Here is a 14,646-nt window from a genome sequence, read left to right as displayed (position 1 = left end):
GCATTATTCTGCCATTGATCGTTCATTCAATGATTTATGAATCTTCTAAGTTTTGAAATCTTCAGTTCTCTGAATTCTTCAATTTTCGAACTTTGAAATTCTTAATATGTGGAATTTTCTACAAAGTTTCAACTTTCCCAATATTTAAATTTCCACTGTCTTGAAATACTCGGATTTCTGAATATTGAAATTCAAGTAAATTACAAGTTATCAAACTTGTATAAACTTCCGAATCTCCAAATATTTTAATTCTCGTGTACTTGGATTAAAAAATATCCAAGTATTCAAATTTTTAAAGATTCAGACGTTCAAACTGCTTGCGCTGAACATTTTGTCAAAATATTGAAAGTCTTTTTTATTTGCAAGAGTAAAATTGAAACGTGAAAACTCGAAGCTCAGGATAAGATTCAAGACCTAACGTTCTTATCAACGTCTGGAACAACGAATTTCGTACACGAATAAAAACAATTCACGAAATCATCGTGAAGAAATTCTCGAGAAGCCGATAAAAGCGAGCGTGGTTTCCGGCGACGATCGTCGAGATTCGAAGCGTAGGAAGCATCGTTTCTGTTTAAATATTCATGCAACAAGCGTTTCGTGCGGAGACTTCGTTTAATATGCTATTTTGTTTAGGAAGAAGGAAATACATACTACGAAACCTACGCGTCTCAAGCGACTACTTGAGTTACGCGTACGAGCGTGGCTGCCCACGTTTCGTGGTTATTAAATAATAACGAGAAATGAATGGAGCTGGATAAGGAGACTTTCATTGTAAGATACAAGTTTAAAATATTGGAACGAGCGAACTTGTTTGCGGAAAATGATACGACGCCTACGAGTACAACGTGCGCCTTAACGGCGGAAATTAATTATCAGGTTAACGTAAAAAAGAAAATACTAAAAAAGGAAATTCATTTATACCGTTTGATTTTTCTTTGAATCATAAGTGGTTCCCTAACTTTATTAGTGACTAATACTTGCTTCCTGATAAATAAATTTACCAGTTTTTTATGAAATGGAGCAAGCTATGAAATTTTCTCCTTCGTGTTATTCACAGATATATTATCATAGTTATTATCGATAATATACAGTCAGGAAATTGGTATGTTGCTTTAAAATTTGCGAAATTTATTACGTATAATTACTAACATGATACGATTAATATCGTGGTGTATAACTATATTCACGTACTCAAAGTCAAGCTTATTTAATCATTATTAATATATTATACGAATCATGACGAAATTATAAAGCTAATATAACGAATACCGGTATATGCCTCCGGAAGGTCAAGATTTACACATAGAAGCCACGATTTTGACAATTGCGTGATGCTAGACCACGATCTTCGACCATGAACTTTCTAAAAACTGACCCACCTTTTATTCGCAGAACATCAAAAAACCATTAGCCACCAAAAACGATAACAGGAAGAATTTATGTGCTTCCTTGAGAAAGAAAACGCCTGTTCAAAAAGCGTCCATTAATAGCGACAAAAATCTCAGTAATACTTGACCATGTGCCATGAAAACTGTGCCACTGTAATATCATCTGACCAGCGATAAAAACAAAAGTAATGTATTGCAACGACTAAGGCTCTTAATGATCTAAGGTTCTCTACGATAAGTTAATATTTACTAATATTAGTGACTTCGCAGAAGTTAGAAATTCGTTTTCCGTGCAAAAGAATCTATTGGTATTGATAACTCGTAATTCGTAGAATTCTTCGAATAAAATTACCTCGATTGTGCAACGTGCACCCGAAGCTGAAGAACCAAGTGGGGAGGATTTTCTGCAGAGTCAGAAGATACAAGTTCAAGAGAATCATTTGAGACGTCCGGAAATAAAGTTAGACGGTGTTAGTAACCAGTGCAGCCGCAACGCCGCACGGCCACAAATCGTACTCCCTAGGCTGGACAAAATGAGAGCAAATTCCATGGACTCTAGTGTTACGTACAAGGGTCTAGCAGAATATAACTGTTCATCTAATCGACTCTAAGAATGACCGTCTTTGATAATAGTTCCTAATAGCTGAGATGACTGATCATTATACTTGTCCTTGATGACAGTAACTACCATAGCCCTTAATCGTTTGTCTCCCAGATAGTATCGATAACGGATCGCTCGTGCTCGCATAATAAATAAATTCATTAGCATAATGCGATCTATGTAATTAGGTTGATATCAAATGTGATTCCACTTGCTTGATAAAAATGGTACGCGTTTAAGCATTATGTACCGTGATAAGTTTCAGATGAAAGTTAACGTTTAATGGAAATATCTGTGTGGATGTTGGAGAAATTTTAGACAACGATACAACACCGACGTTAGGTTGGACTTTTTATTTAAAGGGCACGATATTTTTTGAGATTAAATTGCAAATGAAAATGGTAATTATACTGAAATCTTCTAAATTATTATTTTTTCCTATTTTTTAGTCATATATTTCCTTCTTCGCGAATTACGAAATTTGTGTTAGTCTGATATTAAAATTTAGAAATCGAGAAACAAATAAAATGAAATAATATTCTACACGTGTTCTCAATTTCGTTAGGATAGGAGATTGTTTCGAGTAAGTACCTCATAGCTCGAATGCAAGCTGTGCTCTAATATCGTTAAATAATCGTTTTTTACAGTAATAATGTTTATGCCTTAGTGGGGTGAGATGTAAGTATGTGAGGTCTCGGAGTCGTAAAGTCAAAGTAACGCAAATGGTGAGTAAGGGGTCGTCTCGGTTCGTATTAACCCTGAAGAAGTTTCGACCCTTCGAATACGTTTCTGGTGAATCATCGTGAGCTATGTCAGGTCGAATTCTTGGATGGTACACGTACCCCTTCTCTGGTATGCAGGGATACTTCCTCTTCTCAGAAGAAACTTTCATATTTGATGCTTGTGTACCATAACGTAACAGGATTGCATGACTTCCTTTTTCATTTTTTGACCTAGAAATTGTGGGTAGCTCGTGTTTCACACTCTCAATACTCGAAATTAAAACCTTCGGTACACCTTGGAGACTTATGATTTAAAAGAAGCATCTTGTTGCTGATTTTACCTTAACTTTTAGAGCATGTAGTAGGTGTTTCCTCTATATAAGTCATATGCGAGTAACGCATATACAAAACATCACAAATATTTATAAATTTATTTATAGTATTTACAGTAGCCTCTTATCTCTTTCCACTTTTTATCAGTAGAATCAATAAGAGAAACAGTTATCAAATTATCAAATTATAAACAGCACTAATGGGATATAAGCAGAGTAAATGGTAAAAACGAAAACTTTTGCACGAAAGTTCCATGAAGCCTAACCTTCGCCTTAAACTCTCTCTAATATTAGTCCTATCTAACAGTTATCAAATTATCAAATTATAAACAACACCAATGGGATATAAGCAGAGTAAATGGTAAAAACGAAAACTTTTGCACGAAAGTTCCATTAAGTCTAACCTTCACCTTAAACTCTCTCTCTAATATTAGTCCTATCTTCAGAACCCAATCATTAACTGTCCAATTCGCTATTTCTGTTGCTTAACGATCGCTTCCTAATCTTCTAACCCATCGTTTAAAGACTCCCAAAAAAGGACCAAGAAACGATACAATATATCAAACCTAGCTTCAACATGTTACTTCAGAACCTGGATCCAAAATCACACGGAACAAAAGGAAAAGAATATGGCAACAAAGAGACACACGAAACTATACAGCGCTGCCAAGCCGAGGATAGCCTACATGTTCTCGCGAACTTGCTTCGAAACACGGTACCCTCTGCCTGCCGGCAATTAACTCACGAGATTGCTAATTAACCCCGTGAGAACACTTGGGAGGATCCAACGCTTTGGTTTTCACGTCCTAACATCGGACGCGACGTTTCGTTTCATGCATAGAACGAGGGTTTCCAAGAAGTGTTACTCGCTGTACGTTTACTACAATGAACCTGTAATGACGTGGAGGGGCACTTTCCGCTCTTTCGACCAATCACAAAACACCTGAGAACGTGTTTCTCGCAGGAGAAAGGTCTGGGAGTCCGTTACGATCGCTGCCTCTGTCGAAGTTCAATTGCACGGGACATGTGCAAATATCTTTCGATCACGTGAAGATTTTGACGATTTATTTGCGATTTATAGAGACGGTTTAATAGAGTTTGTTGGAAGTTTAATCCTTTCAGGACAGTATGTTCTTTTGGCATGCGAGAAGAATAAAGTTTTATTCATTGTCGTTACAATGATGCAGGAACTGCTCAACAACTTTAAATCTTTCTTACAATTTCCTAGGAGAACTAACAATTACTCTTTAAAAGAACCAGTTTCAGTCTACCAGTTTCACCTTCGTACTAATGAACAAACAGGTTTTATCGGCGAGCCCAATGAGAGACTACAAAACCTAGAGAACCGCAACTCATTCGTGTTGAAACAGTGAATATACGTACGTATAGTAAGAGATTATTGTTATCCAAAAATAGAGAGTACGATCAACGAAGGCTAATGTCATAGCACTTTACTTGTAAAATATTATATTTTCCCACATTGTGATGATCGTCGTCAAAATTCAATGGCTACGTATCGTTAGTAATACCTTTCCCATTGCATCGTGTCATCAGCCGATATCATTGAATTCTCTCTGACAAAACTAGAATAACAAACAACTAAAAAAAAAAAATCTCGATGAAATCGACAATCAATTATTAAAAAATAACGTAATAACGTTATTATTCGTCCATCTACTAAAAATTAAGATTTTGTTTGCAATTTTTAATTTTTTTAACGAACTTGGTACAACGAACAATCTGAAAATTTTCCTTAAAACGTCTGTAAAAGCTTTTCTAAGAAATGCTACAATTATTTCCAAGATGTTTCGTGTTTTATGACAAATGCCACAATGTGCACGACGTAAACATCAACCTTCTCTCTGCGGCAATAAAACCGAGAGAGGTACTCCTTTTCTTTAAGATTAGATTACCTACGGGAGATAGGTGCTGTAATATGAAGTGGACACGGTACACGGCAACCGTAAGGCAATCCTTATTCGTCTGAAGCTCTCGAGAGAGCTTCGGAGGCTATGCAGTATGCACTTTTATCTCGAGCGTCCCGTTTCCTCCCTCTCGGCGCTTTCATTATCGTCGTGGGAGCCAGGGAATCGCACGAGCGACATCAGTCGATGCGACACAGTCTCTGACACGCCGTTGCACGCGAAAACCACTCAAGGCTGTCCGCTTTTGTTGGCGAGCCATCGAAGCTCATCGATACGTAAAGATGTCAAGGCAGTTTTTAATGAAACCAAGATCTGCCTAGGATTATCATCGTCTCTGTTAGATTGATCTATGGATCGTGTGTCATTTTGAGGATTTTGAAGAGATCAATTAATATTTAATTGAATAGAAGAGTTTAGTTTGGATGAGTCAGGATGGAAGTTGAAATCTTGCTCTTGAGAATGTAGCTTTATAAGGAAGATTGATATTTTGTCTATGTTTAAACAATTTATGTTTTAATTCGGTTCAAAGGATATACGTAAATAAAATCTTCAATTTGAGGTAATAGAAGAGATAAGCTAAAGATAATTAATCTGTGGGAGAAAATTAAAACAAAAGTGAAACTTAAAAAAGAGACCTATGTATACTTCCAAACACTAAAAACCTAGATATCGTTATTATCACAAGATACCATGTGTACATTCGTTTTTGAAACGTAGCACTTATTCAAGTACTTGCTTCTTTATTGAGCCCTTCCTATGCTCTCCATTTTCTATACTTCTACTTAAGATTAGCATTAATAATTAGTAATTTCTCCTTGCGATACATAGAAATATTTTATCTCCTACTTCAGACAAGAAAATTATTACAAAATTATAAATGAGCACCAGTGACATATAATCTTGTATGATATTCAAAACTACTCGGTCGCCTATTACAAGATATAATCACGATCGTTCCTATCTACGACTCAAAACATAATTATCAATCTCATAAATCTATCTTCGAGAAAGCATTCATTAACACAAAACATTAAACGCAAGAATTTCTACGACTTGCAATTAGCTTTCATATTAATATATAAAATATAACTATCGATGCAAGATAACAACTTAAAGCATTGACAATATAAATTCAATTCGACGCATTCTTGCTACCAATCCTACAAATAGGCCAACGTAATTTTGTTCCATTAGAATAGATGCAAGATAAATAAGGAACGTTCAGAAAAATACTTTTTTTTCACGGACAATTTGTTCGTTTCATCACGGGCTTTAGTAAATAATATCCGGTGACGAGAGACAGCCTACTATCCAGGTTCTTTCTCAAGGAACGCATTTAGCCATGTCCTACGATCTCGGTTCTTAATGAGATTCCCTCGGTTTTCTCGTTTTAATGTTGGGAAAAGATCCATCTGGCTTACCTTGAGGGCGCAAAAGATGCAGGATTCCCGCATGCAGGCGTGCCCGGAAAGCTCCCTGAAACTGCGCCGGAAGATGTCGAGGTGCCATAACACCTGAAACAAGAGAAAATGAATTTTTAAAGGCGTATAAAATTGAGCCTGCGCTGCGGCGATAACTCGTACACGCTGACAAAATATCGTAAAGCTCTAAGAAAATACCATAGCGAGGTTTTCGCTCTGAAAACTAGATATTTTATACTTGTAGAGTATATTTTCGTGGATTTTCTCCTGGAGCATTGTAAACAACGGAAGTTTTATAGTTCCGTACCTTCTGCAATAACCTTTTTGTAGATCGATAGAAATATCGTTCTGTGATTCAATTTATAGTATTTCTATGTTTTATTGCAACCATATTAGAATTGAATTATTTTGTTTTCTGTCATACTTCCTATATTTATTTATTAGTTGTATTATATACGCACTTAATTTAATTTTAGTCATTTAGTACCTCTGGATTGGATGATAATTAACATTTTGTATCTGCTAATTTCAAACAAAAAAGATATTCTTTATGTTTCATATACATCAAATTTAGACAGTTCAGATCTAATAATCTTTAATCAGGGTTGAAAAAACGAAGGACATGTATAATGGAAACTTTTCCTACGATTATAATATTATACGCTTTTGTACAGAATTGTGCTCATACCTCATCTCATGTGCTCATCTCATACGCAGTTTTTATACATCTTTGCAACTCCTTTTCATCGCGATATAATAACTAATAATACATTTCTGGGATCCGGACATATCGAACAAATGAAAAATACAATGGTGTGGATGTGCATGCAATATAAGGAAGTAATATGTAAATACAACAACATGCTGTGTGATATGCGACTCTGACCACGCACGATAGTAGTCCACAGTATCGTGAGCACATTATTATTCCCAGGGAAAGTAAATCACAATTTCCGCGGCCATGTCCTGTAGCATAGCGGAACATTATTTTCGCCTTTCCGGTCTGACAGGCTAAAATATCCGGTATGTTCCTCAAAATCATACACTTTACGTTTGGTAAATTATCAAGTAACAAAATGGCGAAATTAATATATCACCTGATTGTATCATGTAACTGTTAAAATTAAAATTTTTAAAATCAAATTCGAAGTTCTAATAATAATTCTCTGTGTAAAATCGTAACAAAAAAATCTACAAAATCTAGTTCACTTTAGTTATAATATTCTTTCAACATTAATCAATTAAATAAAATACATTTCTACTTATACTATTTATACGATAAAAATAAAAGATGTTTCAAAATTATTAAGCGGGATTTTGTGCAACGTTAAAGTGAAATATAACAAAAACGAGGAAATATCGTGATGGCCTAATAACGCGATATTTTCGGCTAATAGCTTCAAATGATAATTAGTTGGACGAGCGAAAAACACGACGAAAGAAATTGCCTTTCATGCAATTAAGTTAATTGCAGAATTCGAGATCGCAATAAAGCGCGTTTATCGCGATACCATGGATCCGATTTAATTAGCTGTAATGTATTTTTGCGTGGAAGAAGAAACATGGGACTGGAACGCTAGCTACCTACTTTTGTGGCTCGCGTTCCCTCCGAATTTATTGGAAGTTAATTCGATTCGAAGTTCATTTACGGAACCGTGCTAATTCAATTAAACAGGGAGAATGAGCGCGTTGTAAATTCGAATTAATTTTTTCCTCAAACGTCTTGATGCTCCGGTTGAGTCGAGGACAAATGTTAAGCAAAATGTAGAAATGATTGAAAGTATGTTCGCATAATTCTTTAAAAATATTTACTTAAGAACAAGTTTTGGTAACGTCCTTGATTCCTTGAAACGAAGAGAAAAAGTTAATTCAGATTCTGAGATTTTAAACTCTTTAATCTGATCTTGTTCGTTTTACTGCAGAAATTTTTATGAGTGTGTCAGAGATAATGTGGCAAATTGAGAACATCAAATATTGGTTTATTCCGTGTATCTTGCGTTTCAACGTAAGATATTTTTGGAAAATATTCTAAATTAATATTTAAGCTAGATAATATAAAAAACATCCGCAATGTATTCATAAATAAATAATTCTACCAAATATATTTCAAATAAATATTTCATAAAGTCACAGATTAATTATAATATGGATAAATAATGAATAAAATATATAAGAGTAATGGCTGATATTATATTCTCAAAGGATCTGTATAACCTAAGAAATCCATTGAACCCGCCTCATTCATGTTCCGTATTACGAGATCCATGGCGTTCTCTTTTTTCTCCAGCGTTATCATAAAAGGAAGATCCAGGAGTGGTGTACACGTATATGCGGGAAAGTGTTTTCATTGAATGGACGTGTTTTGAAAGACTCGTGAGACCCAACAGGTGAACCAGGGTCCTTCCTCAGGTAGGAGCGTATTAACATGACTTCCAGGTCAAGTCAAAATACAGTGCTCGAGAGACTAGTGCACAATTTGGTTGTTATAAATCGTTCTTCAATGCACCTCTTTATTTTTTCCCCTATCAAAGGAAGACGAGTATTTCGACGATGTAAAATATGAATGGCAATTTATCCGTAAAATTAATATTTAGATAAAAATTATATAGCAAAAGCTATTTAAGCAAATAGAATAATTCTGTGAAACTTTTGTGACATTGCCATTATATCAATTTTACAAGATTATACATATACGTTCTCTTATGTTTAATTTTCTTTTTTACCCAAGAATACAAAAAGAAAATTATTTAGAATTTATAGAGATAAATCGTTGAAAAATGAAATAACTATAGCTCCGTTGTTTATAAAACAACGGTAATATTTACTGGTCTCACCTCGATACATATTAATTGACAACTAATCAACGTGTGAAGCAATTAGTGAGGAAACGTTACGGTAACAGTTACTCATTCTGTTTGTAGAGATGATTGGTCGTTCTGTTACAAGAAGATGGAGTAATTCATTGCGAAAGTCATCAATCAATATCCCCTTACTTAATGAAATCTGATGCGGTATCTTTCAACGTAGCGTAAAAGCATCATAAAACTTTTATCTCAAAATTGTCCACTTTTACAATTTTCCAAATTTTCCATTTATGCCTTTCAACTGATCAATGAAATCTCTATTTATATCTTTATACTTTCCCAAATTTTTTTAACTTGTTCTTAATTGAATTACGATTTTCTTTTTATTAACTCGTTCCGGCAAAAGGAAGTCTCATAAAAATTACATTAACTCTTTACAATTGCAAACTGTGCTAAATACCTAATTATTGTTGCATGACTCCGAAGCATTCGTTCAGGACTGCTTCATGAAACGCTCCGGTGTTGAGGAGAGAAGCATGTGTATTCCTCTACAGACTTGCAACCTTGTTAAATTTTCTTTTTCTAAGTTATGCTATAATTCAATATATACCGTAAAACGGAATTTCATCGCATACAGATTAATCTAAAATAAAGATACAAGTAACTGGAAACTTGCATCCTTCATAAATTAAAAAGACACTCTTGTGTAAATTCAATCTTTGATTTTATCTCTTTATAAGAAAGCTTGTCTACCTTTCTTCCGTTATCAATCATTTTCTTTATTAACTCTTCATAATCGTATTAGCCAATATAATGGATTATTAGTAACAACATAATATTAAATATCAGCAACGCTATTAAAAATCGCAAAATAAATATAAAATTGTTTGTTTTTTTTCTTGGATGAATTAAATGTCATAATCAAGCTTTTAATTACTGCTCATTGTTCTTAACGTCTAGATAAAAGAATCGTATTAAGTGAAACAGAATTATCATGCAATCGTTCTTTTGAAAAAAGATGATAGATGCTTTTGAAATAATATTAAAGCGTGATCTACTACCGGAAAATTTTTCTAACAATACACTGATGCGATATAAGAATGCAACAGCGATTTCATCTTTGCATCAATTATTATTGGTCATAAGTCAATCCACGTGATGCCATGCGAATCATAAGCGATCCACAATGTTTGTAAAATTGCTTCATTTTCGAGTCGCTGCTTATACTTAATTAATCGTCATAATGTTACTCTTCTCACCCGATTCCCTTCACTTCTTCAGAATCCTACAAAAAAAGTCTTTAACTTCACGTAGCGGCGGTAAGCATATTGTATATAAGTCATCGATTTCATCACGAAAGTACCTCGTTTCCCACCGGCGTATCTGATTTGCATGCGTAACCGACAATTTCACGCGATTTCCATACGCGATCGACCCCATACACGCGATGGACTAATCGCTAAAACATCTAAATAGAAAAGCTGTAGTGGCGCGGAAACGCGTTTAATCGCATTGCTCCAGAAACGCGTTCATTCACAGACGACGAGAGGAGTGACAGGAAAACGAGAGGAAAATCGATCGCGAGTCGCCGCATAGTTTCAAGTTTCTTGCGATTTCATGAACCGCTGCTGTTGCCCACCGTTTATGCTATTATCGACAAACCGCATGAATATTGGCCACCTCGAAGTTTTAATCGCTCATTTCGAAACGACCGCCGGTACCGGGCTCCATTAAATGTGTGTCAACTCGAGTTTTCTCCATTTCGAGAGTTGTTCACACGTGACAACGCCTCGTTTAGATCGCGAGAAGTTGGGACACGGTGAAACTATTCGGAATTCTTGCATTGTTTAAGATATTCGGCTGATTTGAATAAGCTGCTTTTGCAAAATTGGGATATTTTGATAGCTAATTAGGACCCATGTTGAGTACTTCGATAATCCGTGTATAGATTGTTTGTTTATTAGTAGATTACAAATTAGAACCTACTTAATTTTTGTATTATGAGAAGTTCGACCATAGAAATTAAGCGTAAGAGAAACTTTGTAAAAAAAAACTTCACGCGTCTATAAATAGAAATTTCTAAAAGTCAATATCATTTTTATATGTATTAACGGCGATTCAACGATCTATTATCAAATATGAAATTTTATTGTCGATTTTATAACTTTAGATACTTTCAGCTTAAACATTGAATATATCGATGGTAAAATAATGTCAATATTCGAACATTTTAGGGACAGAAATAAATCCCAAAATACAACGAACATCTCGGCGATACTTGAAAGTTCGAATATACTATACCCCGAATTTTACCTGCCGTTTCATCTTATATTTCCACTCTTCTAAAAATCCATCACAGTCAAACCGCTGACCACAACCACAACCTGACCCTCTAGTTCCATCCCTCGCGTGAAATTCCTGAAACCTTAAAGCCGCCACACTACAAAACGTATCTGGACAACAAATCCTCCGGGACGGAATACAAGCAAGCCCCGTATATACGGCGTGATTTAAACGAGCGCGACCAGACATCGAATCAACAGGTACACAGCCTCGGGATCGAGATACATGTAACGGTATATGCGTTATTCCAGTGTATCGAACTGCATCCAAGAAAAGTTGATCTTAACCACTCAGATATGTCTATACGATCTACGGTCTATGATTGCAAAATTAACGATAATGTAGTTACATAGGTGGCTATAAATCGCTATTAGTAACGAATACGTTGCCTAGGTGTGCCGCAGGTTCCACATATCTTAATTTTGATAATTCACAGAAAGACGCAAACGTATTGTATAATAAATATACTTTAGGCAGCGCCCTCGAACTCGGTTTTTCTCTGTGCTTTATTCTCTTCGTCACAGTTCCCGCATTACTTGGTACGACTTCTCGATTTTGTAATATTTAAATCGCGAATATTTACGGTTGATATATCTACTATATTACCAAAAATACGCATCTTCTCGATTAAAAGAGAGCGAGTATAGTATTTGTTATGATATATAGCGGGTGAACCAAACGTCTACGAACGTTATATTTTCCTAGCTGTTTTATAAAAGTACCAATCTGCATAAACATGCGCAGCCTAGTAACATTTTTCGGGAAACAAGGGCAAGTTAGCGAACAAACGATCTAATGCGATATTTCATGAAGCAACGTGGAAAAGGATCAAACCTTGGCGATCTGGAAAAGGGCTTGCCTCCTTGGCCTCTGATCTTGCTTCATCCTCGTCCTTTCTCGGCACGGTGCCAACACGAATGATCCTTCTCTGGGCGTCGCGAGACGTCTCTTTCACTGTCCACCGATTACAACTCCTCGAGATCATCCACGATCGATTTTCAATGGATTAAGGACGCTAGCACTGTACATGATTCAGCCGTTCTTTTTGTTTTTTGCTTTCTTGATGAACAACACGAGAGCACAGGACGATACACGAGGGTCGCGCGTAAAGCAACAAGTACTCTCTTAGCCGGGCGTCGATGCAACAATGCCCGGATAGGGCTGGGACCGTACCGCGCCGACAGCAGCGCCCATGGGACTCCTGCGGACAGGTTGGGAAACGCGCCAAACCTGGTGATCACTACTACGGACCCGCGTTCGTGCTACGAAGCTATAGTCACTGTCGTACGAGGTATAGTAAGATCGTAGTACGCTATAGTATACGAAGTTTCTGGATGGAGTTGGAGACTTCAGGGACGCAGGCTCCATGAGTTCTGTTTGAGAGTCCCAGTTTACATATTGGGTGTACATTGAGCATTTTGCAGTATGTTTTAGCATTATTTAGCACGTTGTATAATCGTTTCTTTTTTAGGGCGGAAGATTGGTTTGAGAATATTTGAATGGGTTTGGAGATTTGTTTAGGGAATTACTGAGATAAAGATAAACGTGTATTGGATGTTTTTAGAGTGTTATGGAGTCATTTCTTTCTTGAGGGTGGGCAATTGATCTTGGAACGTTTGAATAGGTTTGGATGTTTGCTTATGGAATTATCAAGGTAAAGGCGTGTCGTTGGAGATTTTAATTGATAATTTTGATCAAGACAAATATTGCGTCTTTTACAGTGTAATATTTATTGATATTTGTCTTCGCATAAAAGTTGGATATGCGATATCCTTTGATATTCCTATGCTTGCTTTTAAACGTAAAAGATTGGATTTTCTAGCGTATGGATAAGTTTGAGAACTGGCGATTAGAGAACGATAAATTACTTCTAACTGTATGATATACTTAAAGCCCGCCATTGATGATCTTGTCTCGTTTTTTATATGCCAAAAACATCACACACTATTAATACGCGTAATAAAACATGGGTGCAATTGAAAGTTAACAATTTCTACAAAATATCAAATTTCATTTAAACTGTAGATATTCTAATACTTTAGATAGACTAATTCTTTCAACCTAAAAAACCATAAAAAATAAAAGATCAACCTGAATAAAGGCCCTAGGAAGAATCTTGGCAAAAATATAGGCGGGTGCGTCCCTGTTGTTTACTACAGTCTACACACAGCCATCATTTTTACTACGAGGACTGCAGCGTGGGTGAGAGGCCCGGGGTCAGTTGTAACGTGAAAAAGAGAGGGAGAAAAGGGCGGTTGGGTAGGGAGAATCGGGTTTTCGAACGGGCGGAAAGGGGAAGTGGTGAACAGGGCCACGGAAAAGACTCACAATGTGGTGGGGAACAGGGAGACGCCGATGAACGTATAGTCGTATAGTGACATAAAAGATGAAGGAAGGGGTGATAAAAGGAGTAAAGGGGAAAGGAAGAAGAGTGAGCCCATCACGACACTGACAACGTTTTACGTTACGCTACGATGCTACGAGATTGTTACGCAATTTGATTCGGGAAAGAATGAGTAATTTTGGGAACTCTTTCTCCTTCGTTCGTTCCCTTCCTTTTTTTCCCTCGAGGGCTGTGTCGATTCGTATCTATCTTCAATTTCTACGTTTAGCATCCCGCGGCAATTTGCACCAGGGACTTGTTCCTTTGTGGGCGTGTGAATCATGAACCAACTTTATTAATCGTGTATACGAGGTTTTTCTGTGTTCATTACGTCGGTAAATGGGCGTACTATTTGCGTACATGTTACTACATTAATATTAATCAGAAAGTGTGTTCTTCGGTGAGATTTTTTAACCATCAATGAAATTCAATTTCTTAGGATCTGGTACGTGATTTTCTATAGATGATATTAGTCAGAAATTGAAGTTTTGTTTTCACGATGATTTCTGTAATTTAGCTCTGTTATTATGTTTAAGTGTAGGCGTATGTGACTCGAATTTTAAACAATTTCCCTTTATTTCCTTATTTGATGTGTATTTGAAAATGTACGTGTATAGTAGATTGAAGAGGGGCTTCAAAAGAATTTTCTTTTGTCCTTTTTTATTACAAGTGTACGATTATCTAACTTGAATATTTTCATCTCCATTTTGTGTAATATTTATTTAGA

At 36.0% G+C, this 14,646-nt stretch overlaps 1 protein-coding gene across 3 annotated transcripts in view; it reads right to left on the bottom strand.

Annotated features, from left to right (window-relative positions):
- Positions 1-14,646, bottom strand: part of LOC100646738 — a 124,148-nt gene that overhangs the window by 29,382 nt on the left and 80,120 nt on the right. For 2 of the 3 annotated variants that reach the window (XM_003395153.4, XM_048405565.1), the window contains exon 3: positions 6,390-6,482. In XM_003395153.4, the coding sequence (XP_003395201.2) occupies positions 6,390-6,482 (93 nt within the window). Of the gene's footprint in view, positions 1-6,389; positions 6,483-12,370; positions 12,678-14,646 lie in introns of those variants that run through there. The other variant, XM_012308276.3, reaches the window with a different exon arrangement.

This window comes from Bombus terrestris, chromosome 4, assembly GCF_910591885.1.
Source record: "Bombus terrestris chromosome 4, iyBomTerr1.2, whole genome shotgun sequence".
Classification (NCBI taxonomy): domain Eukaryota; kingdom Metazoa; phylum Arthropoda; class Insecta; order Hymenoptera; family Apidae; genus Bombus; species Bombus terrestris.
This window is presented reverse-complemented; position numbering and strand designations above follow the sequence as displayed.